Source organism: Aquila chrysaetos, chromosome 4 (genome assembly GCF_900496995.4).
Source record: "Aquila chrysaetos chrysaetos chromosome 4, bAquChr1.4, whole genome shotgun sequence".
Lineage (NCBI taxonomy): Eukaryota > Metazoa > Chordata > Aves > Accipitriformes > Accipitridae > Aquila > Aquila chrysaetos.
Genome location: NC_044007.1, coordinates 22,678,456 through 22,706,140, shown reverse-complemented (window position 1 = coordinate 22,706,140; position 27,685 = coordinate 22,678,456). Strand labels below are relative to the sequence as shown.

The 27,685-nt window shown below is 40.9% G+C and overlaps 1 protein-coding gene across 2 annotated transcripts; it reads right to left on the bottom strand.

Annotated features, from left to right (window-relative positions):
• Positions 1 to 27,607, bottom strand: AZIN1 (antizyme inhibitor 1). 2 transcript variants are annotated; one of them, XM_030012739.2, is made up of 12 exons: positions 27,302 to 27,607; positions 21,299 to 21,436; positions 13,143 to 13,340; positions 10,871 to 11,044; positions 10,410 to 10,582; positions 6,704 to 6,838; positions 4,864 to 4,945; positions 3,684 to 3,758; positions 2,418 to 2,583; positions 1,708 to 1,826; positions 1,317 to 1,531; positions 1 to 673 (listed from the first exon to the last, which is right to left on the bottom strand). In XM_030012739.2, the coding sequence occupies exons 3-12, from the start codon at positions 13,242 to 13,244 to the stop codon at positions 562 to 564; spliced, it is 1,353 nt and encodes a 450-aa protein (XP_029868599.1). In that variant the 5' UTR covers positions 13,245 to 13,340; positions 21,299 to 21,436; positions 27,302 to 27,607; the 3' UTR covers positions 1 to 561. The 2 variants fall into 2 exon arrangements, with proteins under 2 accessions (XP_029868599.1, XP_040979053.1); XM_041123119.1 differs by lacking the exons at positions 21,299 to 21,436; positions 27,302 to 27,607 and adding an exon at positions 12,040 to 12,210.
• Between the last annotated feature and the right edge of the window lie 78 nt (positions 27,608 to 27,685).

Here is a 27,685-nt window from a genome sequence, read left to right as displayed (position 1 = left end):
TAAAATCTACACAAAGTTTTATTGCAATCATACAAGGGATACATCAAGGGTCAAATACAACAAATACTATGATGCAATTTTACATTTATTAAACTACAGTTCAAAGCACAAATTTACACATTCTAAATACACTAAACATCTAATGAAGTCACACTGGTCTCCCACTGACATTTGATATATCTGGGCGAAAGACAATAACTTTACAAGACTTTTCTAACAGGAATCCTTAGTATAAAAACTGTGTACTTGTATGTAAACTGTTGAAGAACCCAAGTGATGGGTTTCCATCTCCACTAAGTCATCCATTTTGTTGCATATTTAAACGCTCAGGGGTTGAATGAACTTGATTTTAAATTTGGACACCATTATCTAACCCTCCCACCCCCCAGTGAATTGTAGCTGTAGCTCGTTTTGCCTGGTCCCCATTAGCTATTACTATTTTTTCAAGTTTTGAAGAGAATGAATTGAATTCAAGATTGTTCCATTTCTTCCACACTGGAATGTTGACCAGACAAACTACAGACTTGCAACTGCAGGTCTAAATGAAGCGTTAATGCCTGTTTAAGCTGCAGTGGAAAAGCGGTCTTCTGGGCTCAGCTGAATGCAAGAAGGCACAAAGAAGAAGTTCTTCATCAATGTGTCTGAAGCAATTCCAGCATCTTGCATCTCATCCCTGCAGCAGAAAAGGGTGAGAGTTGTAATAAGGTGTTTTCATGCACAATTTCACATCAGAAACCAGCCTTGAAAATAGCATTTGAAGTCCACTGTCCCTGGATAGGCTGGCCCCAGCCTCAGCAGAAGGGAGAATCAGCTACTCAAGTGCTTGGCAGACACAAAGAGGCCGTGACTCTCCACTGGCAGAAGCGCAGGGCACTGGCTGCCTTGGTATTGGAACAGGTAACCCAGCTCTCACCATCACCATGACAGCGTTACTGCCCTTCCTGCCTACAACAATGGTGCTAACATAGTACGCAAGTTCCAATTACTAGTATTAGGAAAGCTCAAAGGTTGACATCAAACAGTAAAAGGCTTTACAACTACCACTAAACTCACAGTCAACATTAGGTATTTTGCTTTCCTTTGTCAACCTCAGAGCAAAGTAGGCATTTTATCACAGCTCTCAGTTTAGTCTTCGCAAAAGTCAGACAATAGTTTTTAAAAAAAACAAAACAAAACCCACAAACTAAAAAGGCACATTCTTGCACTCAGTTACACCTTCCTATATTTGCCATCAAATATAATTTATATTTGGTTGTAAGTATACACTCTTGAAGGAACTGAAAACAACCTTGCCACTACCAAAATAATTTTCTTACCAGTCACTGAAAGACATCATGTAGTAAATCAGTGGCCTCTGATAGTCGTTAAAGGTAGACTGTTCACCTAAGGTACCAGAACCCATATTATCAAAGATCAGCCAATCTCCAACGCTCAACTCGGGAAGAAGACAGTTTTCCACAATTTGATCAAGCTCATCACAGGATGGACCCCAAAGGCTGCTTGCAAACAGAGGCTCATCTTCCTTGTATTTCTATATGGAAATGATCCAGGTAATTCAGGCTTCAGTTTATTGAATCAGAAAACTTTCAAATATACATAAGGATAATTTTATAAACAATACATAATTATATACATATGAAGTCTTAAATCTGTATTAAAAATATAAGGATAATAAGGACTATCTCTGAAGAATATAGGAGGACTCACCTTGTGAACCTCTGGGATAGTATTCAGTTTCTCAGACAATTTACTTGCAAAAGAACCATAAACACCATCATTTATGTAATATGTAAATACTGGTTCATCATCATTCCTGGTTTGCTCCACTGGAAGTAAAAAAGAAGTTGTCTTGCATGCATTTTTTGTCATAAGTAGTCCTTTTGCAATCTAACTTAAGTCAACTACTTTCTCCTGACAAGTGGGTTCCATATATACTGGAATGGGAGAATTACGAGCAGAGTAATCTGTATGAGACCAGATTATAAATTCAGTTGTAACATTAAGCGTGAGGCTTAATAAAATTAATACTTTCAGTAATAATCACTGTTAAGAATATAAATCCAATTTCTACTTTAGCAGAGAAGCAGCTCACTCTATGATACATTTTTCTATGCTCTTATAATACAGAACCTTCTAGTACACCTTCTGTAAAGCACCCAATATAGGTTTCACCATTGAGAAGCCAAACCTAGTAAGCAAACATGTGACCTAGGAAGGAAACCTAGTAAAAAGTGGTGACACAATGTAACAAAGAAAGATACACAGATAACATATGGTCAGAACCCCAAAGGTGGATTACAGTGGAAGCATAAGGGAATGTATTAAATATATGCTGAGACAAACTAGTCCATCCTGACTAAGAGTGGGCAGTTATCCGTATTGATCCGTAACGTGTAAAAGATGAATATGACCCTTACCTCCAGAAGGAAGAAGTTTATCATACTCAACAGTCTTCTTTGCAATGATGTTAACTGCTAGAGTAAATGCAGATGAAACATAGTAACATCCAGGCTCTGCAATCACATTAACACCAGATTCCTTAGGAAAGTAGACATCCAGTAAGGGCCTGATGACATGATTAACCTAGGAAATTTAAGTCAGAGGTAAGACCAAGGAAACTCAGCTTACGTATGTATCAGATACACACACACTTTCAGCCAGCAACAGTTCTAGTGAGCACACCAAAAGCTTACTCTGTTCCTCTATTCTGAGAAGTGCCCTTACCAGAGGTCCAAAATTTACAGAAGCATTTAAGAAAATAAGTCATTCTGCTGAACACTGAAGATTGAGTACTATGAGTCTGAGTACTACACAGTCCCCCCTCCCAGCCAAAGTTCAAGTTGTAGTACACTCAAGATTGCACAAGTCATTTCAAAGTTTGTCCAGCACGACAGATAATGTAAAATTACGTATGAACCCAGAAGAATAAGAAAAGGACCTTTTTGTGATCAGTTCTGAATATTGTTGTATTAGAAACGGAATGATTTAATACTGATGCTCAAATCTTAAGCCAGATATTTGAAGATTAACAAGTATTCTGGACAAGTAACAGAACAGTTAGAACTAAGAAAAGCCCGGATTGCTCTTAGCAACTTTTCACTGAATCACTTTCACTGTCCTACATTCAAGGAGTTTGTCTTTCAGACAACATAACAGTGTAAACAGGTTATTCTATGTGCCACTGCATACTAAAGATCCCATTTAGGCCAAATCAAAGGCTAGACAAAGCAAAGATAAAAGCAAGACCTTTAGTCTTCAGTTCTAAAGCAAAGCACCAGAAACTTTCTTAGAGTAGCCCTATGGCTTATGATCCAAAGCATGCTAAGCAATCCTGGCCCAAACCAGGCAATAGAGTAACCAGTTGGACAACAACAGTCAACTGCCCAAAAAAATTGAATTACTACTGTTAAGGTGGCTTAGCATAGTAGTTTAAGCTGTGACATGCTTAAGTCAGCATTCACCCAATATGAACAGGATTAAAGAGAAATAATGATCACCTCCAAGGACTGATTACACTACCCATGATAAGAATATAAAACCAATTATCTGGATCTTATGAATTACAGTCTAACATGGAATTTAGAACAGGTTTCAGCTATCAATGTTAGTTGCAGTTTGAAGGGTTAACCACTTCAACTTCCTAAATCAAAATTAAGAGTTTCAACTTTCAGTATATTGCATACCTCTTCCAGCTGAAGTTCTGAACCTGTGAAGCCCCCACCAATATCCAACATGTTCATCTTAAAGCCAAATTCTTCCTAAAAATGCATAAGCAGAACATAAGTACACAGACAACTGTAACTGTAAGAATGTTTTTTGTTGATCCTCACTGTGGTTGTTTTCTATGTACTTATACTTTTGAGCATATTTAGCAGAGTATGCTTAGTGACGGAGTAAAGGCATCGTAAAGTTATAGCTCTGTTAAACCTAGTAGTAATAGCATTGGGATGTCAACAGAGGCTGGTTACACAGTTCTCATGTAGAAGTTCCACAGCAACATCAACTCCCATCTCATGGCATTTGTTATATTCAGACAGTATTTGTTGAACAGGGTGGTACATTCTGACAAAAGAAAGTTTTAGGAATTTACAAATGTGTAAAGCACATCTTTTGGATAGTGCTTACGTGACAAGACTGCTACAACAAATTTGCACAAAGATCAGTGAGAACTTTAGTTCTGCTGCCCTCCATGTGTTACCAGTCACAGCTATTGCACTAACTGCAGTAGTAAGAGTAAAAAGACTTAGTCTTCTCTATTTAGTTTATAACCTTCTCATTTACAGAAGACAGATGTTCAGAGAAGGTATTTTTGAATTTTGCAATATGAGAAATACACATAGAACATGTGAGACTCACGAGAGTCATCTGAAGCATCCAACAAATCCATTCCTCTTTATCCAAATTTGGATATCCCCCCACAACATGACACCTTTATTTCTTACGATGCTTAGTTATTAATCTCAGAGATCACATGCACCAAATTAGTGGTTATATCACAAAAACCAGCATACAAATGCTTAATATTTTAATGTAACTTAAAAATGTCAGCGGTGTATTTGCAGGACAGATTTGGTAAAGGCTTTTTGAAATTCAAAAGTGGGAAACGAACTTATTATTTGAAAATAGCATACAAGGCTATTGCCTGTCAGTGGGACAGTATTCATTAACCTTTGTCCACAATTAGGATTATGAAGTTTGTTTTACCTCAACCACGTCTCTCAATGGATTATTTAGTCCCTTACCAAAAGTTCCATTTCTTACACTGATATATTTTGGAAATAATGTAGTTGGCTTGTTCATATGATTAGAACAGAATGGATCCTCTACTGTAGCAATTGCATGTGTGTATATGTATCTACTTACAGCCATGTCAAACACACACCGAGCATCAGATATAGCATGAATGTACGTTTGCAGGTCCTTGCAAGAGCCTGAAACATGAAATCTGAAAGGAATAAAAATGCAGTTAATACACTGAACCATGGCAGCTTTCAGACCAAGCAAACTGTTTCACCATCTAAAACAGCAATGGAAGTAATTCATTCCCAAGTGGCTCAAGACAACCTTGCATAATAATACAGCAACTGTGCAAAGAATAAGCTCAGAAGATTGCCTTCTATGCCATTGGATTTGTACTTGAGACCTGTCTTGCTCTTCATGCTAAGAATGTCCTACAATATTGTCTTCTTTAAGAAATAACAACAGATTTACTGAACCTTTCAGTCTTCACTATCAAAGTAGTTAAAACTTGTTCTTCAGTGGGTGCCAATGCTAACAGTACCTGTATACAGTCTCTCCTCTCATAACCTATTCCATATTGCCTCACCAGTATACCCTCTCTCCTGGGCCATCCAGTTCTCTTCTCAAAGCTAAGGCTGTATTGTGCACACTATCTACTCTCTCCAACATTTGGGAGAGGGTGAGGAGAGGTGTGTCCCACTGCCAACCTGTTCTGAAGCACCTTCACCCCAGGCCAGGTCCTAGTTTCACAGCAAGGCCAAACAGGCTGGTGAACAGGTCAGAGGCAGAGAAGTACTGATGCCTCCCACAAACTCCTGAATCCCCTCTGGTTCCTTGTCCAAAAGGTTTAAGTACTGCCATAATACTGTTAGTAACTGAGGTGCTAAAATGAGCGCCAACATTTCCATGAGCTTCCTAAAGACTAGTATGGTATGCTGGTTCTGGACAGACCATATGCACACCCATCTGAGCCATGACACTCTACTCCAAGTCTACTCCTTTAAGGAATGCCATTTTGAGGCAAAGGTCACTTTTTAGACTTACTTGCATGAACCCACATGTGGATTTTTAAATTTTTTTTTTATGAAGAAAATGCACAAAAGCCATGTGATTTTTGTTAAAGTTACTTTAGACATTTATATGAGGTATATTTTCTCAGTAGTATCACCTAATTTTTAAATATATTTGTAATTTGTAAAGATTATAGTATGTTTATACTTTAATATAACATCAATTTCAAACATATTTACATCAGAACAATTGTGGTTTAAATCCTCAAAATCTGGCTTCCATTTTAAATCCTTTTTATTGTCTTGATGACCCACCCTCTTCTACTTGTTTGGTTGCTTTCTTAAAACATTCATGAGCATGTGATACCTTAGTAGCTAAAGGTAGACAGAACAAAGACTTGTGCATGCATTTTTCTTCCATATAGTAAAATCTTTCTCAAACTTCAAATTAAAACACTACAGATCATTTAGAAGCTCTCAGAACAGTAGGGTTCATTCTTGCCATCTGCAAGTCAAAAGCTTATCTGAGTAGTTTGTCTTGATATGATCAAAGAGTGACATAGGACCTAACTCTTAGAAAAACCACCCCATGTTCATCTTGTTCAAAGTCTGTCCAAGCTATTCCATGCTATACTAGCACTTCTGTTATGCTGGAAAAATACAAATCAAGTTACCATGGAAGTTCAAAAGTACAGCTAGAAAATAGGAGAGGCTTCTAAACTTTGCTTTTATGCTGACAGAAGGATTTCTGATACTCTATTTCAAATTGCTTTGATGTCTGTAATAGTTACTTTGCTTGCAAGCAGAAACTCATGATCCAAAAAGTTGGGGTTTTTTTTAAACCCTGTAAAATACCACCAAAGTGGGGAAGGGAAAAATTATTTTGTATTCTACATCTTGAGTACATCATACAAACATCTGCTCAGTCAGCAGAGAACAATAAAGTTACTCACTTGACACCAACTATTTGGACTCCCAACTCCTTAGCACATTCCATGAGGTGCCTACAGTTCTTCAGGGTGGTGCCAAACTTCATATTCATCTCCTCATCAGCAGTAATGTCTTCTGTGGCAATGTGCAGTAAGAGCCTAAGAGAAGGGGAAGATGATTGGGGCAGTTGGTTTACATCATCAGCACATGTGAAGCCTGAAGACTGTCAGAAGTGTGTTGATTATGTTGTCAGTACTCCAGCTCCATCGATGGATGAGTCAAGTGAACCTAATAAAAACAATCCTGTACAGAGAAAAAACTAGCAATTAGGGGCTAAAACATGGAGCCAACAAGGACAAGGGATTTCGAAATGCAGCAACTAAGACTCTTCTGTAGCAGCAAGAGTCTGTTGAGTGCTGTAATAAAAGAGAATGTTACCTTCTCATAAAGTATAATTCCTCATAAAACCATTAAGACTGTAACATGCTTTTCCCATCTCTGTCCTCCTTTCTAGCCAAGAGGAGAGCATGGAGATTCCCCTTTAGTCAGTCATGTGTCAGATTTGGTTAAACTCAGCATCTGGACAACACCAGGCTGACACATTGAAAGCACACCCTGGCCACATCTCTCTACCTCCCCTCCCGGCTGAGGACACAGACCAGGGATGGGGTGGGGGTGTCAGTCCATTCCCTGCCCCTTCTTCCAGGGCACTTGTGGAACAGGGAGGCAATGGGTACCATCTCTTACAGTCTCATGCAGCAAAACACCTTCCTCCCTCCGGTCAAAGCCTCATTCTGGGTAGGTTTGGCAAACTGCAGTACCAGTATTGACAGTTTTCTACATCAAAGTAACACTTGAGTGGCAAAGGCATGTTCACATCAAAACTTCTAGAGGTATATCCCCAGAGCTCACAAATTCAAACTACTGTCCACTAAGAAAGTCGCTCCTCTCCCCCCCTACAATAAGGATGAATTGATTAGCCATGTGGTAAACTAAACAGAAGTTGTGTCATGACATACACACAGACTGCAGAGCACACTGCAGTTAACCAAGATGGAGAGCATAACCAAGTGTAGAAGCTCTGCACCCAAAGTGAAACAGTTCAAGACATGCAACAAGCAAAACTTAGCCTAGCCACTACAAAATACAATGTTGGCCTAACAGCTACCTTGAGTTCTAAAAGCCCTTTCCAAATGTCTCATGATGTGTTTAAAATGCATTTTGTAAAGAGCAAAAAAATTCTAAGTTCTCACACAGGTTGCCCGGCAATCCTTGTTAATTTTAATTTATACCACTTCATCCTGAGAAACTTTGACTAGCCTCTCATTTCCTGCTTCTCCACTTGCACAGACAATTCTGTTCAAGAAATCTGTAGTCAATATTTTGTAAGGCATTTGGAAAAAGTGCTAGGTATAACAAAAAATTGTCAAAAGTTAAACTCTTTGAAATGTAAAAAAACTTCAAATCCATAATACTATGGTTTGTAACCTCACATTAAGTTTAGACAAAACCATTTCTTAAAAACATTCAATGTTAAATTTTATTGATGAATTGTTATGGCAGTATTCTAAGTGAGTCAAGACACTTATTCAATGGTTTGCAGTAAAAAAAAAATAAAAAATTCTGGTTTCTAGAAATCTAGTAGGATCCTTCTTCCTGGGTTTCAGCCAGTTAGACCAGGGCTAGAGGATGATGTGTGTGTTTGGGGTTTGGTTTTTTTGTTTATTTTTAAGGAAGCATTAATACTTATAACAACCATGCCTCTACTAGAACTCTTAGGACACCAGCAACCTTAGCAGTTAGAACTTTGCCTGGAAAAATCCAAAGGTATAAAGAAATGAAAAACTAAGCACTCCTTTCTAACATTTCTCCTCTTTCTTAAAGAAAAAAAAGTTTGCAATCATTTGCATTGCTAAGACTTCAAAGGCAGAAACATCAATTATAAAGAGAGAGCCACCCATTACCGAGTTTAGTGCAGAAAGTTACAAGAATTTTCAGAAAATAAGGAGAATTACAGCTTTCTAAGCAGGATTTCCTCAGCCAAAGCATCATTAGCTTCATCTACAAAAAGACAACCTAGCTATAACAACCACACATAGGAAGAACAAGGCTATATAAAGGCTCTGACTTTTTTAAACTATGCCAAGGAAGAGAAAGAAAAAGTTCATGGTTGTCACTTCAGCATCCAAGTTTTAATGACCCGAGTAAGAGAATTCTAATAAAACAAGCAAACAAATCTCTACCCAGTAAGAGAGCTGGAGATCAGGTTTCTAGAAAATTTAGATGGCAAACTGCAGTTCTTTTGTAGAAATTGAGTTTCTTGTACTTGGTATAAAATATTAGACTATGGGATCCTTGAAAAGAAGTAGAGTTTGTTGTTTTTCTCTAGCTCATGAAACTCCTTCATTCTGTCTCCCCACTTTACAGTTTCTCCAGCTCAAGAGAAATCTGCATCCTAACTTCTCTTGCTGTGCACATTGCCATAGACAACATCTTCTAAAAGAGGCTGTTAGACTCAAGGAAATAAGTCAATGTAAAAACTAACAAAGCACTAAAAACTCCAGTGATAACTGGTAAAACACTAATGACATAAGAGACACCTTTAGCATTGCCAAGGCTTTCAAATGCACGGAGTATGTCAAGGCCAGCATTTTACACATTTGTCATACATGGCATTCTTTGCACAGGAAGTACTCTCCAGTATGCAAAGCACTGAGGCTTCCATGAGGATGAAGTGTATTCACTAGCAACAGCAATATTGACTCTTGAGGAGTAACTAGGTGGGATGAGCAGAGTCTCCAGATACTGAACTTGGTAAAGTCTTCTCAATTTTACAACTATGTCCAGTTTTGGGAGAAGACATGACACTTTAATAAGGACTATCTAGAACCAAGGGCTTTGTAAAGGATGTCAGGAATTCAGTTTCTTAGTGTGCTCTGATAACATTGGTGGGAAGTTATACCTCATTAATCACTGGAAAGCACTGTAACAGTCACTTAAGCTCTGACTCCAAATTTCTTAAAGGTATGGCCCACAGCCAAAGTATTCATATGCGAGGGATGTGACTCTTCATGGCATGAGTGCCCATCCGTCCAAAGAGACCACAATACACTGGCAGCAATAAAATTCTCGTCTTTAACAACCTGAACATCAGCTTTCATCACTTCCCTACAGAAAGCATCTGGGCCAATACTGAAGTGATTAAAAATAGACCCAGAGTCAAATTTCTCACTCTTTTAATAGTAGGGAAATATCTGTAGGTGTATTTAATAGACCTGCAGAGCATGCCCAAAGCCTAGATGGGACCCGATCCACATGCTCATTTGCCAATAGCCTCAGCCCTGACTGCAGCTGAAGCCACTAATATCCAAACAGAATACCCTGAAAGAAAACACTGAAGCCACAACAGAGCAGGAGGAAGATGTACTTGCACATGATGAGGTGCCCGACTTCTGAACTTCAGTCACTGAAACCTTTACATAAAGACTGCCCTATGAAATCAAAATGCAAGATTTTTCCCAAAACAAGGGCCTTACTATCATATTAGGAAGCTAAGACCCAGTAGGGGAAAAGTTACAAAAAAGCTACCTTCAAAGGAGACAAAGAGAAGAGAAAAATAGAATGGTATTAAAGAAGCCATATACCTTGCTTGCAACTCAAACAACCCAGAACACAGGCAAAATTAAGTTTCCCTCACATAAAAAGCAAAACCAGAATTTTGATACTTACTTAGCATTTGGATGGTTACGTGCAATTTTCTTCAGCTCAATATCATTGTCACAAGTCACTATGTTTATCCCAGCTTTCGCTGCATACTTTATCTGAGAAGCTTGCTTGCAAGGATTTGTATATATAATGTTTTCAGGAGAAATGCCCAGGTCTTGTACCAATGCCATTTCAGACTGAAAAACAAGAGCATAACGGAGTTTGACACAGTCCAGTGCACTATCTTTACTGAATTTTTTAGATGTGCTCTAGTACTGTACTAAATAGTCAAACACACTAAAGAGGAAAACTACCCACTGCTTCTAGCATAGCAGTATAGATTTTCAACAGCCAGTTACACAGGAGTTCACAATTTAAATTATACTATTTATAACCATAGCAGTTAATACCAAAAAGCTGATTTTAAAACAGCAGACATATGGAAGAAAATAAGGCACACAGATACACAGAAAAGAAAAACTTACTTTATTGGAACATGCAAATCCAACACCAAGGGTTCCCAAAATTTCAAGTACACCTGGAGTAGAATTGCATCTTACAGGATAAAATGGTTTTATTGGTGCCATCACATTCTGCCATTGTATGTTCTTCTTTACCAGCTTTCCAAGATCACCAACATAAAATGCTCTTTTTCCAGTCTAAAAAAAAAAAAGGAAGAATAAGAAAATAAAATGTCTGAAATTGTGGGTTTGCTGTCAAAACAAAAGCAACCCATGAAAGTCTTAAAAGAATTACGTACGTTTTTTTCACCCTGCTATTAACTTTTAGGTTTGACCATGAACAATGCTTTTGTTTTTACTTTCACCTAGCAATTTGAACTAGTTTTAAAAAAAAAAAAAACTCAAAGGGAATACCTACCACTTCAGAGATATTATGAATGCTATTTAGACAGTATTCTGAGATTCCTGAACAAAAGACACTACTTAAATGCCAAACACTGATTTTATCTAAAAATACAGAACAGGTTACAAATCTCTTCCAACTATGTATTTTCAGAAGACTGCAACTTTTTGGAGGAAGAAAATCCACTGGGTTGAAAGCTTCCAGTTGCAACATAATTCATAGCTTATTATACAAGGAATAAAATTTAATGCTCTACCATTATTTTAACATCTAGCTAATAGCTCATTTCACTAAAAATTTGTTTGATAGTATTTTAATTCAGGAAGTCAAGTTTGAGACTGTTCTCCACATCTGTGAAGCACAGAGTTCAAACAGAATTTTAAGAACTAAACTCTGTGTTAAGGTTGCAGAGTCAAATACATAATGTTTAAGAAAATGCACAGACACTTTTCTGGAAACTGTTAACAGTCTCCCTTGTACATCTGTTACCATAGTCTTTCTCATATCAGGTCATTATGTGGATGTAGTGGATTGAAATCCAAACAGATCATTCTATATTTGTTTATAATGTGCAGTCAGTAAAACTCCTGTAGATGAATGGCCTACTGTTTATCCGTTAAAGACCATCACAAAATATATGATCCATCTGAATTAAGACTGTACATCAAATGTCAATTCTAGCACTTGACTTTTGCAGATATGAAACTATGTTGTGGCTTATTGTATACAATGTCTTTATTTCTGTTTAAAAAACACAAATAGAAATTCCATCGGGTGGAAGCATACTGACCCCCTGTACGGGTCACCAGCAGGAATGGGATCTGGAGCTTTAGATCCATGACACAGGCCTCTACCCCTTGAGCTAAAGGAGTAAATGAAAGCAGCAGGAGGCAGCTATCCTCTGTGAGCCAGCCAGTGGTTGGAGACATGACATGTTGCCAGTAGTTTACCTATTTATTTGCTAGACAGAAAAAGAATATTAGGAATCAGGATTTGGGAATCCTACACCTGAGTTCAGAAGGCCATGGGATTTAGCTATTTGCTGTACTATAGTTGAACACTTGCATTTGAACATTAATTCTGATAAACCAAGGGAAAAGTGAACAACTCATAGGTATGGCATGTTAAGGACACAGGATTTGCTTAAACTTCATATTTTTTTTAAAGCTTACTTTTTCTACAATCTTGTCTATAAAGCAAAAGGCTACAACATCTTCCTGCTTCCTAAGAAGTGAATGAAGCCTTATTCAATAAAACTACTATTGTATACACAGAATTATTTAAGTTTCTTTCCAGTAGATTGCTAAACCTTAATAGCTTTTCGACCAGTTTATTTTCTTGAAAGAAAAAAGGTAGCACCTCACAGAATGCTCATACCCATGTTTCCAATGGAGAGAAGGGTAACGGGAAGATGTATAACCATACAACTGTGATCAACCACAGAAATGTTAAACATGGCTTTAAACTGGCTCAGCATACATATTTGTCTAAATTTTGGCATATTTTTAGGGAAAGAACAACAACAAAAAAATGTTTCTAACTCAGCAATATCCACTTGCCCAATTTCAGGTTCCTGGTCTAAACCCCACTGATAATAAAATCTCTTGAAAGAATTTCGAGATAGGAACCTGTATTTAATTACAGCAGCAAGACTACTTTCCTGCTAGCCACACTCAGGGAGGTAACAACTGTTGCCCAAATTTCCCCAACAAAATTCAGCCTGAGGCAAACAAACAGCAAAGAAGTAGAATTAGAAGAGGAAACTACTCTGTAAGGTGAGTTTTAGCCGACTGTTCCTCTGTTGCTGTAAGCTCATCAGTGCTAAATACCTTGACCTAGTTTGAAGACTTAGAGAACTAAACCAAAGATTTGGAAAACTTACAAAAAACTTACATGAGTATGTTCATAAATACAGTTGTCAATAACATCTGCAAGAGTTGCTCCTTCATCCAACAGACCAATGGAGTAATTTGCATCCTCAAGAAATCCTTTCATCTCAGCCGTATTCCACAAAGCCGACAGTCATAAACCAAGAAACACAAGGGATGGGCTTCCAAGCCTTATATCCGGGTCCTTAAATTATGCAACAAACTGTACAAAGAAAATATAAATCAATGGTAAAATAGGCACAAAGCATACTATGCCACTATTTAAAAATTAGGAAGAGCTTTCTACAAACAGTAACATACACACCCCCTCTACAAAAATCAAAGTTGTTGGTTTTTTTTTTTTTTTTTTTACTCTGTTCACTCTCCATTTGCCAGGGATAAGGACAGAGCAATTCTACTGAAGCCAAGGATAAAACAAAAGCTGCGTACTTCAAAACTTAAAGACAGGTAAGAAACAACTGATGCAAGGCTGTTCTTGAGAAGAATCCCAGACTGTATGCACACTGATCTGTGTTGAGCTTATGCAAACTATGAAAATACTACAAGTGTAGTATACTTGTACAAACACCTCAGCTCAGCTATTCTTAAGTACAGATCTTAAGTGACATTAGTAATCAAGTATGCAACTGGAAAACTGTCTGTAATACATTTCTGAATTTGTTAAAGAAAACTTGTAGTTTATTGATTAAATGTTAGCATTGATATTTGTTAGATTCACATATTTGTATTAACATCCTGGTTGTTGTTTAGATGCTATTTATAACCATTGCCTTCACACATTGTATTTACTAGATATTTATTTTGTTATTCTGTTCTTAAGATTACCTACAACATTTAAAAATCTTTACTTCAATAGAGGTTAACAGAAAGAAGCCACTAGCTAGAAGTAGTTTTAAAAATGACAATTAATCTCAGTATGTGGAACTGGTATTAAAAGAAAGTAAGAGCTAGAGCCTAGCTCTATTCACATCTTGTTTTTCCTCAGACCTTCGCTGCAAATTATATGTTGATTACGAAGAGTGTTTTTTCCAAAGATAATCTGAATGAACAAACTCCAAAGACAGAAAACATTGTTAAATATACACAGTCTTAGAATATGGATTAAATAGTCAGTCTCAAGTAAAAATCAGTACACAGCAGAAAACTACTAACAGCTGATTATATACCTTCATCAGCCTTACTTGATGAATACAACAACCTGCAGTTTACATTCCATTAGAGTTGTAGGTTTTGTTTAAAAGCAGTTTATTAGTTTATAAAAACTGACTGACCAGACTTTGTTTCAACGGTCATCTTTAGGACTTATACAAGACTGATCAAAACCAGCCAGCTAACTAAAGTCCTCCTTTACATGAACACCCAAGACTTTTTTTAATCTCTCAACAAAGTTGCATAGTATTTATAAAAAAAAAAGATGGTTGCTTTCTAGAGCCACCTGTACTTGGCTTTAAAATAACAAAATTATTTTCTTAATTAAAAGTATTAATAGAAACCAGAAACATTACAGCTGAAGGTAAAAAAATGCTTCACTAAGACTCTAAAAGCAAAAATGATAATTTTGGATTCAAATGGTCACAAGGCCATGGTATTAACTCTGTCTCATGTTTCTTCCACCACTTCCCTACAGTCAAAAAAAAAAAAATCCACAATTTGCAACACAAGTCAACATTGTTAATCATATGAGCAAAGTTACTTTTGCTCAAACTAATACTAAGACAACCAAGTAGCAGTTGCTCCTCCTTGTCATTACACCAAATAATGGGGAAAAGAGCCAGCAGCATTTTGTATGCTCTCTGCGTAACTCAAGTATGCCACCTATGTTTCTAAAGAGAAGTATTTACTACCAGGTGAATTTAACTCAGTGGTAGCAAGAATTTTCAGTTATATTCAGAAGCTGAATGATAAAGACAAGTATGCTGGGTAAGAACATACTTGTCTCAGACATACAGTGAGTCATATGCTTATTTAAGTGAATCCTGAAGATCCAAAACAATCACAAAAGAGCAAGATAATTATTACATTGATGTAAGGATTTAAGTAAATTACAATTACATAAACAACGACTAGGTGGTAGACACTATGACCAGGAAAAACACCTTCAGTCAGTCGCATCTCAGTTTAAGTTTGTAACAGCTAAAACTCCTTAAAAAAAACACCGAACAAAAAAAAAAAAAAAAAGAGAAGCTTGTGAACTAAGTTTGACTTGGAATCAGGGAAACAAACATGAACATCACAGTCATGTTTAGGTAGCTACTGTCACCCTCTGAACAGGTACTTCATCAGTATCCTTGATTTGCTAGCTGATTAACACGAAGTCCTCAACACATTCACCTCCATAAAACATCTGTGATTTCCTGGAGCAGAGTACCAAAAAGGGGTTTGTTTTCCTGCCCCATCGCCCCTGCCCCCCCCCCCCCCCCCCCAAAGAAAAGCTGGCACCATCATTTTACTGAAAATTTGATATAGCTCTGGAGTATTCAAAACGTGAAGATCAGAAGGAAAAAAAGCTAACAGCAGAGTTTAATTCTTTTAGCATGATTTCTTTATACTGTGTCTTAAACAGCCTAATGTTTAGCTAAGTTTTAAAGTACTTTATGCATCCTCAGGAACTTGCTGGTTGTATAATAAACACATCAAACTTTTCTTCTACAATAATAGCTCTTCAGTCATCTTCTTGCAAGAAAAATAATACCCAAAGGGAGGAATAAGTAAACCAACCATTGTGAACACAGCAAGAGCAAAGCAATTTCCATTTTCAGCAGATTATTCAAATGTAGCAGATCTGTTAACCATTCAAAAAACAGAAGTTTTTTAATCCTTTTGTGACACAGAGGTGTGTTAAAGGAAAATTTTCAAATTTCAAATATGTTTTGTGCTGCATCTAAATCTGTCATGTTTTTTAGAAGGCACCTAATCTGTCCTATGACTTCAGAAAAAGTTCAACAAAACTCAGTTGCAACATTTTGACACAGTAACTCTGTATAGCACAGTTTCCATGATCCCAGTTCCTCTTTCCCCCTCCCCACTCGCATCCAACCAGTAAATACTGCAAGTACCTGCAACTGAATGCACATGAGAAGTGACTGGGCTGGCAGAAGCCTCACATCTGAGCTTCTTTTTATTGTTTATTCAAGTTGGACAAATTCCTTGTTTCTGATCATAAGCTCACAATTCCCTGACATATTGTACAAACCTGTTAAAAAGCCTGAATGGAAAACTAAAGCATTTTAAGGATTTACTGTATATACAAGGGTACTACTTAGTTAGATATTAAAGTTTTGGTGTTTGGGGTTTTTTTATTATTATAAGGCATCTCCTACACTCTAAAGCATGCAGATGGTCAAGAGTCCCTTCCTCTCAAAGAATGCACATGACCAATCTGCACTGCTGGGAGGTCTCACTACACCAAGTGGAACCAGTCACAGCACTGAATAGATTTTTAGACTCACCAGACACACACCCACCCTGCAGGCTAACTGCTTGCGCCTCGTATAATGAAGAAGCTCACTTGGTCTAAACACCACCTAGCTTTTTTTTCCTCTGAGTCTTGGTGTTCATCTGAGTTACACTGGAGTAGATACAGGCTAATTTTGCAGTACTCTCAAAATAAAGTTTTTTTCATAGTTAACGGCTGTCCTGTCTACAGCTTTCAGACAGAGATGGTGTAAAACAATACTTTCCTCCAAAAGCTGCCCTTTTACTTTCGGGGAAATCCTGTGGGGAGGAAGGGGAGAACCAGTTTAAGTAAAGCACAGAAGGAGAAGGCCTCTTTACCACTAACTCCCCAAAAACAACAACAAAAAGAACACTTATCTGGTAAGTTAGCTTCAATCAAGGTCATTTCCTAAATCAGACACTGTCCCTTGTAGTTCATGCATCCAAAAGCATCTTGAAAAGGAATCCATGCTAGTACAGCCTTAATAGAATAGCTTGCAACAAACCATTAACAACCTAGTATAACCTCTCCCAGGCTGCTAAACAGCAATTACTTTTTCTAAGCATGTCTGTGACATCTAAGCTTTTTCATTTAGCAAAACTCACCTAGTAAAAAAAGCTAACATTAGCCTACCAACTTCTGTCCTCAGTCACAGCCTATTCCTCTCTTCTCCAATTTCTCCTGCTCTGGAAGAAATTACATCTTTTCAGTCTTGTTGAGAACAAGATAGAAAGAATAACCTACAAAGAGAAAACTGAAATTCCTACCAGCACTGCTACAGCACCACCACAAAACAGTGCATACTTGAGAAATGTTTCCTTAAGGGGTTAATACCTGCAATAGGATTTGGGATTGTGCTATAACCTTACTCTTTTCTGACTGCCCCCCCCCTCCTCCTGAGGGGGGAGAAATCAATGATAAAATTTGTGAAAGATCAAATGCAGGAAATCAAGAGGATGGTTTAAGACTTCTTCTATGTCTGTAAGAAGAGTCATAAATCATTACAATACAGAGTTCAGTCCTTGCTGGAAGTGCTGACTTGCTGCAAGTCATGATTTGACAGACTTAGTGTGGTAACACCACCCATTTTACCACCTGAAATGTTAGTCTGCACAATGCTCCAGGGCATATATTTTAGGGCAAACAAAAGCTGTCAAGTGGTATGAGACTTCTACATAGGCATGCAATTACTTTCTTTGAAGTAAGCCTTTATATCCTCAGGCTCTTTAGGGTTTAACACAATGACTTCCCAGATGAAGAACTTTAAGATAAAAGTTTACATATTTAAACACTGCAATTAATGCAGACATCTGGAATAGAAGAAAATTAAAAAGCTCTGAAAAGTGACTAAGTAAACACATGCTTGTCATATGCAAGCATCCATAACAAACACATAATTTTCAATTTTTTTCTTTACATTGTCAGAAGTACATCTTGTTTGGCCTGAAAAAAAAAAAAAAAAACAACAAAAACCTTGAGGTTTGGTTCTTTCATTAAAAACTTCCTCCGCAAAGAACAAAGTATCTGCAAACCAAAGGGACTCCCAATGCCTTTCAACTACATGTCTTATTAAGCAAAATAAATATTTATGAGATTAACAATTATGCTGATGCAAAAATCATAAAGAGGTAAAATACATTCATTTCACATTCCTTATAATACTGGTTCTTCAGGGGTAACAGATCAAAAAGTAGAAGCATTTTATCATTAACATTGGCAATTAAATACAGAACAGGTATACTAGAAAAGTAGAAACACAAGACCTCTGTTTTCAGTGGAGGAAAAGCCTATTTATAATGGGAGTATCTTTAAAAAAATATTTCAAGATGCCATTTCACCAACTTACATCCTTATAATTCAGTTAGCTGAATGCAGCCACTAACCAACTGATGGCAATGCTGAAACAGGTGTCTATTTACAATGGCAGTGCACATTTTGCATTACCCAAGTTGCCTCTCAGTACAAATCCACTGAGGGTCATAGCAGAGTACCTGTACAGCTTAGGTTAGTTGCATCCTACCTTTCTCAGGAGTATTCAACACAGTTAAACGAGCCATGTAACAAGAGCATGTCTGCTGAAGTAAGCAAGCAAAGGGGTAAGATACTAAAAAATAATGCCCCATCTGACCTCTTCTACAGGAATGATGCTTTCAAGAACCTCCTTCTGTTTTCTTGAAGTTTGAATACATTATTCAAAGCCAATAAGCTAGCAAAGCTTACAAAGATGAGTACTCTTGTAAGTGCATGCATACTTCTGTGGAACCATACCAGCACTTCTCTTTCATGGAAGTGCAAGCAGTTACTTCCCTACCCTATTCTCTTACCTGCTTAGTCAATATTAGTATTTGGCCTCCCCATTGCCCCCCAACCCTCCAAACTCCAAACCCTCCTGTTCCTCGATCAACACCCAGTTCCATTTAGACAAAGTCAAGAGAACTTTAAAGGCTAGCCAGTCCAGATAACTACTGCTTCTACTTGGCATAGACAGGGCTCATTAACAGATCAGATTTCTATCACTAATTCCCTCCATCAACCAGATGTGGCAATAAATAGAACAGATTTTAAAAGGAGCAAGACTTCAGGCCACAGTTGCCAGACTGCTCAGGAAGTCAGAGCTTGAAGAGCAAGACAGAACTAAATCACAAGTTCTTCCTTGGCCAGTGTAATACAAGGACAAAAGTGGGAGGGAGAGAATTATAAAAAGGAAGCAAGTTTAATGGGAACATAAGTACACCTCCAGACAGAAGATTGTTATTTGAGTTCCAGTGGAACATAATATTAATAATTATATTTAAAAGCTCAATTGACCTTTTTCCCAATAAATCACTTTGCAAGTTGAACAGGACTCAAACTACCAGTTAGCTAGCTAACTTGCATCTTAGCTGTGTTTGAGGCAATTACCTGTGCTTCAGCACACCAAAACAGGTACAGATTTACTGACAAACACTTGCAGACTACTGCTACGCACATCACCACTACATTCAATACTGAACTACTTATATTAGTGTACAGTATATTATTACTGAACACATAATAGAGCCAAGCTCAAAATAAACACACAGATCATTTGAACATTCAGCTACAAATACAGCAAATGCAGTGGCATTTCCATTCTAGGACAAGCTATACCTTGCACTATTTGCCACAACAGCACATGAGTCTACCAGTTAGAGAAAGAATAGTCTCAATGAAGGTACCAGAACAGCCTTCTCAAAGAAAAAAACTTCAAAAGCCAAGATTCCTTCACAACAGTTTTAGGAGTTAAAATGCATTTACAGTATCTTAAAATTTTATACGTTATTGACTTGTCCTTCCTAACAATTATTCTGCCTTTCCTATCTTTTTACTACTTTATTCCTGTTGAAGTGCAAAACGTTGAAGTGCAAAATGTCACGCAAGAGTTCTACCCACATACAAGAGTGAGATTAAACTCAGAAACTGAACAAGAGAAACAATTTTCTCAGATCTTTTGCTTATAAGGATCATGTGACACCTACAAAGTAACAGTGATATTCAGAGAATTTTCAGTGTTAACTGTATTCATTTGAATAGAGCAGTCATCTACATAAAACCAGATATATGCGGTTAATTCAGTAAGTTTCAAACAAGACAAAAAGAATATAACCTCTGGAGTTAAAGCCAGAAATCATGATAAACCAAGCTCACCCTGTGCCTCCCTTACAGCAGTATTTTAAAAGAATAGGGTAATCTACATTAAATACCTTATTAAGAGACATACTAACACAACTAGCATTTGGACTCTTTGTGGTCTTTAAAAAGCACCTGGCTCAGTTAGATGCATTTAATCATTCTCATTCTCAAGTTTTACATTAAAAAGCATTATATAATTTATAGGTACCAAGCCAAACGAAAATGCCTTCAGCTAGACAGGAAAAAAGTAATACTGTATAAAAATCAGCTTAACTGAGATATTAGAAACACATTTACAGCTATTGTGAAAACCACATAAAGCTATTGTTTTATGTTAACAGAACAGGATAACCACACACATTCCAGAGTTTTCTGTGCTCCTTAAGATCAGCTATGGGCATTCATTTGTTTTCAGTCATCATGGGTCTTGTTTTTCTTTAATAACTATTTGTCTCTTAAAAAAGTAAAGGCATTTATAATTGGTACACGATTTCCATCCAACACAGAATTCCACATTCTGCTGTAGCTCAACTACATCTATTTGTGGAAGTGGATAGTAATTAGCAAATAATGGAGAGAGGCATTTGGGAAGGCACACCCTTCATGATCAGCATTGTTTACAATAGCAAATTTTAACTATTGCAGTATAAAATACCCTAAGAAATCACACAGTACTTGGCAAATCACAATTTGATGTTAACAGTCATGCAGTGCCAATTCATGACTTCAGGATTACCACTGAGAGACTGAAGTTACAGCATTTTATTTTAGGATTTCTGCAGCCAACACCCCTAATTCAGAGAAGTCACTCTATTTACGAAGTTTACTCACACATGTTTAAGTCTCTCAGAAATTCATCAGATAATTCTGTTGAGAAAAGTTTTAGGTGAGTAAAAATTACAGTCTCCCCTTGAATAAAAGCCCCGTATATTATGCATGCCACTATTTTCAAATTTTTATAATCTACATCAAGACAGTTATCTTATTTATCAAAAAGCCAATACACTTTGTATTTTTGGAAGTGCTTATCCTCCTGCTGCATACAGATGAAAAGAGAAGGAAAAGAGACTTACATGGACAAGTTAGGAGATGGAACCCTACTATCATCAGCTAGGTTCCCAAGGTGGCTCAGCGTTGAAGTCGAACTGTTCTCTATAAAGCACTTCTCCTAAGCCCTCTGGATAGTTGTAAACTTGATCAGAGATTTTGCCCTGCGGGAGAAAACACATACAAAAATAAATTTAATAGCCAGAACAAAATAAAAGCTTTATCTTAAAACACATAACAAATGCCTTCTCAGTAGTGCTTTTAAGGAGGTTTGCAACACCCCACCATGAAAGTTGATAATCACGTAAAATGCCCAGTTTTCAAGAGTGAATGTAAACTCTAAGCCAGATCAAGTCAGATGTATGAAGAACTGCTAAAACACATGAATTAGGCACATGAAACTGCTTGTTTGTACTTATCTTTCATAGCCTGAACTGGAAGATTTTCAAAACTAAAGGCAAAGAGCTCTACATGATCCTGCTTTAGGGTACTAAGTCTTAATAATGGACTACCCTCCCAGAAGTGTTTTTAACCCTGTAACCACTGTGATTCTTCCCCTCCCCACTTCCTTTCTATTTTAGAATTCCCTTGCCATGTTCCTTCTCCCTCTGCTGTGAATGAACATGGCATGTGGGTGAAAAATAGCACTTTATATAGTGAAACTGAACACCATATAGACAAATTCAGAGATGAGCAAGACAGTAAAAAGAAAGAAACTTATGCTTGCCTTCAGGAATGAGGAAACATTTCAGCTGGCCCTTAAAGGCTATTACACACAACACCAAAGCAGCATTTTAAAGTACAAGGCTAGCTTACTCAAATTAAGTAAAACAATCACATAAAACAGTACAATGAACATAAAAAGCAGTCAAGGAAACATTAACCAGCACTGCTGAAGAGTTATTCCTTCTAAAAGGAACTGTCATTTTCATGGAATAAAATACAGTTCAGAACTGGTCATGTGTGAACCCAACATACAACGACATTTCTACAAATTCACTGTGGTCTATGGCATGAAACATGGGATGTACCAACCTATTGTAAAAATAAATCTTTGCTGCTCTCATTATTTAAATGAGACTACATGTGCTAACTACAAAAAACCTGGCTTCTGGGAATCACCTAACCCAAATGATCATCTTTTCAACCGCATTACAGTTAAGCAAACTGCTGAAGTGTATTTTTCCACTTATTCTTGCTACTAGAAAACTAAACTAGTATACCCTATAAAGTACTGAATTACAGAGTGAATGCAACTTGAGGGTAACTGTTCCACAGCAACTCCACAGAGCAATCTCTTCAGCTTTACCATATAAATTAGCATTCAGTGGCACATAACATTAAAAATAAACCTCAGTGCTTCAAAATTAATTGAGATATTAAGGAATTTTGCCAGTAGAATTAATATATATGCAGTGTAATTAATCTTATCCCCTTCCTCCACTAAAGCAAGAAGTCAGTAACATTTAGTTCTCAGAGAATGCATGCAACAGTTTTAAAAGCTGGCAACACTTTCCTTTTGTAAAATTAGCTAGTAGCTCCACTATTTTCTAGTGCTGTTCTGATTATACTCAAGAACTCATATAAATTTTCCAGTGATTATGAATTAAGTTTACCTTCCCAGCAAAACAAGTAATTAAAAACAGGTGTTTCTAGGGAGAACACATGACCTTTAGTGCAAAACTTAAAAAGCCATGCTTCAGACAAATATCACCTGCAGTACTATTTCAATAAATATTCTCACATGTCCCAAGAAGGAAGTGTGCAGTGAAAGTTCCCATGGAGCTGGAATGAAAACTGTTCATTTTCTGTAGCAATAGTCAACTACGAGCTGTGCTGAGTTCTAATTGCCCTTCAGAATTTCTTTTAAAAGGGAATTATTTATCTGAAGGACCTATACAAATGTATAGAAAATAGTCTGACTGCCCTCTTTTGTGCAGGTTTGCCAATATTAAATATTCAGAAAGGAAAACTGTATGATTAGAACCTTTCAAATCATAGTAATTATGTTCAGCTTTAACCAGGACAAAGAGTTAGTTTGCTGTACTGTGGCAGAGCAGGACTACCATTTTAAGCAGCAGAAGCGTATTAGATGTCCATAACCCATATGGACAAACCCAGTTTTAGAAAAATTGCACATATGATCAGCCACAAAGTGTTCATTGTTTAAGCGTCTTAAAGTAGATATAAAAGCGTTCTTTGCTAAACAGTGAGTTCCAAGTTGCAGGAATAATCAACAAAGCAGCTTTGCCTTTTAATACTGAAGTGACACCTATATGTACATATTTATATATCATCTGTTAGTACACTCTACTAGCAGGTGCCTCGAGTTTGACTGCAGCTCTACCAGCAATGCTGTATTTCATACCTGAATAGTAACACTCACCTGAGGAACAAAATAACCACCAGTTGTCCACAGTGCATAGTTTTGCAGAACAACTGCACCCCTGCAGCAAGCCCTATGAGTGCCAGCAGGCTAGTCAGGGCCAGGCTTTTTCCAACTCACTGGCCCCCTCAGCTCCCCATGTCTGATACAGACAGGACTACAAAACTGGCACTGATTCATTTTCTTCGAAAAAAAATGATCCACTGCATCTCCCCATTTCTGAAAAAGAGACCCTTTAGTGACCTGAGCTAAAATATCTGTGAACCAAACCCTACAAATCTAGCAATACAATGACCTTGCACATTTACACCAACTGACAGACTCAGAGGCACCGAAGTTACTCTGGTCCACAAAAAACCCCAGCTATTCTTCTGTTACAATAGGCCTTTTCCAGATCAGGGCCAGGGCATTGTGGTGAAGCAGTACCTGGGGGAGAGCAGGTCCCGAGGGGAACACATGTACCTGCGGAATTCTCCCATCAACCACATACTTGCTCCTGCGATACATCAACAGCATTTTGAACTGAAATTTGCCATTATACCCAAATTAGTCCATTACACAATTAAGCCTCCCTTTCAGGAAAGGATGGTCTTAATTCCCTTCCAGAGCACTCTGGCTCTCCTTTAATTAGAGATGGAATCATTTCCAGACTGTACAGCCCAGCATTGCTGCAGACACACACCTGCACCAGCCTTCTAGCACAGGGAGCAGCGAGAGGCACAAGCTGTTTGCCTGGGGGCAGGCTGCAGTGCAGAAAGGTGGTAAGCCTGCCTCTTGCCTCCAGTAAAACTGTCCCTACGGGAGAAACGTTCCTATTGCTGTTCACCACCAAACAACACTCGCCCTCTCCCAAAGTCTTGTGAAGACCCTTATTTTTCTGGGCTTTAATAACCTTCCCCTGGAGCTCAAGGCCCGGCGAGGGGGAGGGCAGCAGGCTGCCTGGCTGCGGGGGGGCTCAGCCTACAGCAGGCAGAGCAGGCAGGGAAGGGAGCTCACCACAGCCTGAAGCACACGGGGAGGGGGCTGCCGTGTCGCAAGCATCAGCCACGGCAGCAGCAGCATTGTTCACACGGTGACAGGAAGGAAAGAACTAGACTGGACCAGTCCAGACTGGAACAAACCCCTCCTACCATCACCATTATTCACAACCCCCACCTCCCCCCCAGCACTGCTGCCTCCCTCATTTATCCAGGGAAGAATAGCGGGCAAGTGCAGTATCCTCAGAGCCAAAAATCCAGCAGCTGGGGTGAGGGCAGAAGAAGTGGGGCAGCACTCTCCCCCACAACCCAACCCCACTCCCAAGCAGGAGACCCAGCCATGCGTCTGGCTGGGAGGGTAGGCAGGTCTAACCTGCTTTATTGGACGCCACACAGCGTTTTCTTTCAGGGCGGCTATATTCGACTGGGACTACACAATCAAATCCTGCTCAGTCACCGGAGACTGCTGCAGAGGTCTGAAACGCAGCGCTTCTCCTGCCTACTGGCACATGTCGGCTGTGCAGGATTTTGCACTGCAGGAGAGGCACTTCAGAAAGACTCAAAAGAAGATTTAAGCTCACTTACTTCCCTCTTCACCACAACTGGGGTCCCCCCAGCACAGATATGCATCTTCTTGGGCTCTGAACGAGCCCAGACTGCCAAATGGAAAAGACCTGCAGTGCTGTCTAGTAACAAGCCATAACACTGCTTCACATTCCTGTGTTTGCACCATCTCTCTTACATAGGCATGAGCCCCCCACTCCCACGCTGTACTTCCAGCTCCCCTACAACCAGTAGTGGGCACCTCTGCTGACCTCCCACCAAACAGGGAATGGCACCACAGCGAGCACACACACACACGCACAGAGGATACCCTGACAGCCAGCTGCACATGCTTTACACACACGCACCCAGCTGGCAGCTGAGCAGCGACTGGACCCTCTTCTCCGTACTTTCCGAAAGCCACCAGTGCAGTAGTGGCCAATTGGACCACAAGTACTGGCGGAGGCAGCCAAGCCAAGGAGTTTGAGGCTCAACCAAGAGACTTCCAGAAGGACTGGTGGCTCCAAACCTCCTACTGCTACACTAACACACTGACCAAGGGGAGGGGGAAAATATGCGTCCTTGAGATGACCAGCAAACGCCACTGGCAAAGGGAGGAGGCTGCTAACAGGAGTCAAAGGCTCCACTTCCCATATGCTGGAGGACCCCCCAGCCCCTCTGTGTGAAGGCTACTTGCCCCGTCATCCCAGCACTCGTCCCAGAAAGCATCACTTGTGCAATGCCCTTACAACTCGTGCGGTGCCCTGACGGCTTGCGCCGCCGCCCTGCTCCTTGGCATGCCCCAGTGTCCACCGTGCCAAGGGGGACGGGGTGAGGCCTTGTGCAGGCGCCTACAGGCACAGCTCAGGTGAGGGGGAAAGAGGAGCGTGACAGTGGAAGCCCGGATGGATAGTCACTGTTACAGACGCACAACATGGCCTCTGAGAAGCAAGCGAGGAGACGCCACGGCCATGCCACCAGCACTTCTCCAGCCTCTCTGCCCCCCGTCAGCCAGCCCAGCCTCGAAGCGTGTCACACAGCTGCTCCCCCCGGGCCCGACGGAGCTGCCTGCGTGCGGGTGCACCGAGGGGAAGGCACCCGCCGAGACCTGCGCGGGAGCCAGTGATCCCGAGCCCGGGCAGCTGCCACAGGGCGAGGGGACGGCAAGGCGGGCTCTGGGGCAGCCCCTCTCCTTGAGGGGTCCGGGCGAGGACGCCCCCCGCCGCCTCCCCAGGAAGAGGCGCGCTGCGAGAGGCAGCAGCCCCCGGCGGGAACGGGTCTCCCGCCGCGGGGCACTGCCCCGGCTGCCGAGGGGGAAGACACCACACAGCCCCCCTCCGCAGGAATCCGCCATGTTAGGGCGGCCGCCGAGCCCCCGCTCCCCGCGGAGCCGGCGGCCCCGCCGCCCTCCCGCGCCCTGCGGGGTCGGGGGAGAAAGGGGAACGGCGGCCACGGCGCAGCCCTCGCCCCGGTCCCCGGCCTCCCCCTCCCGCCTCGCCGCCTCCCACACGCAGGGCTGTCCGCCATGTTAGCGTGGCGGCCGCTGACCCCCTCCGCCCGCCGGGGCGCGGGGGGCCCCGGCGCCCGCCCGCTCGCCCCCCGGGCGGCGGCCCCGCATCGCCCGGCGCCTCGCTGCGCACCGGGGAGGAGGGGGGGCTTCGGCTCTGACTCATCCCGCCGCTCTCCATCTGCCGCCGGTGGCAGCCGGTCTCGCCCCACGCCGCCGGGCGGAGAAAGGGCAGCGAGAGGAACCGGCCCCATCCCCCTCCCCGCCCGGCACCGCCACGGCGGCTGGCGGCGGTGCCGGCCGCCAGGCGCCCCTCCGCCCTTCCCGGGTGCCGCGGCCACCGCTCCCCTTCCCCTCCTTCCACGGGGGGGGGGGGGGGGGGAAACAAGGGCCTGCCACCCCTCCCAACCGCCGCCAAGCCCCAGACCCCGGGGAGGGGAGAGCTCCTTCCACTCCCTCCCGCCGCCGGTGTCAGGGGACGCCCCGGCCCGCTCCGGAGCTCGGGGTGGGCGTCGCCGCCGCCTCCCTCCCTCCCGCCCGCCGCCTCCCCCGCGGACGCGAACCCTGGCCCGGCGGGGAGGCCAGGGGCGCCGGGGCTCCCGGCACCGGTACTCACGTGAGATAACGGCCCGAAAGATTTGGTAAATCGTCTTCTCTTTTTAGGCGGAATTTTTAAAGAGGGATGTGGGAACCTACAGCAGAAATACAGGCGGCGGCAGCGGCGCCTTCCAGGGCCATAGGCTGCGGGGGCGACCGGCGGGGGAAGCGCAGCGCGGCGCCGGGACGAGAGGGCACAGGCAGAGAGAGACAGAGCCGGAGCGGGCCGGGGGCGCGGGGCTGCGGCAGCTGGGGGCGGAGGCGGGAGCGCGGCCACCGGGCGGCGAGGCGAGCGGCGAGGCGAGGAGAAGGGGCTGCCGCCGGCAGCACTCTTATAGGGCGGGCGGCCGGGGAGGGAGGGACCCGGCGCCACGCGTCACCGCACCGCGGGGCGGGAGCCGCC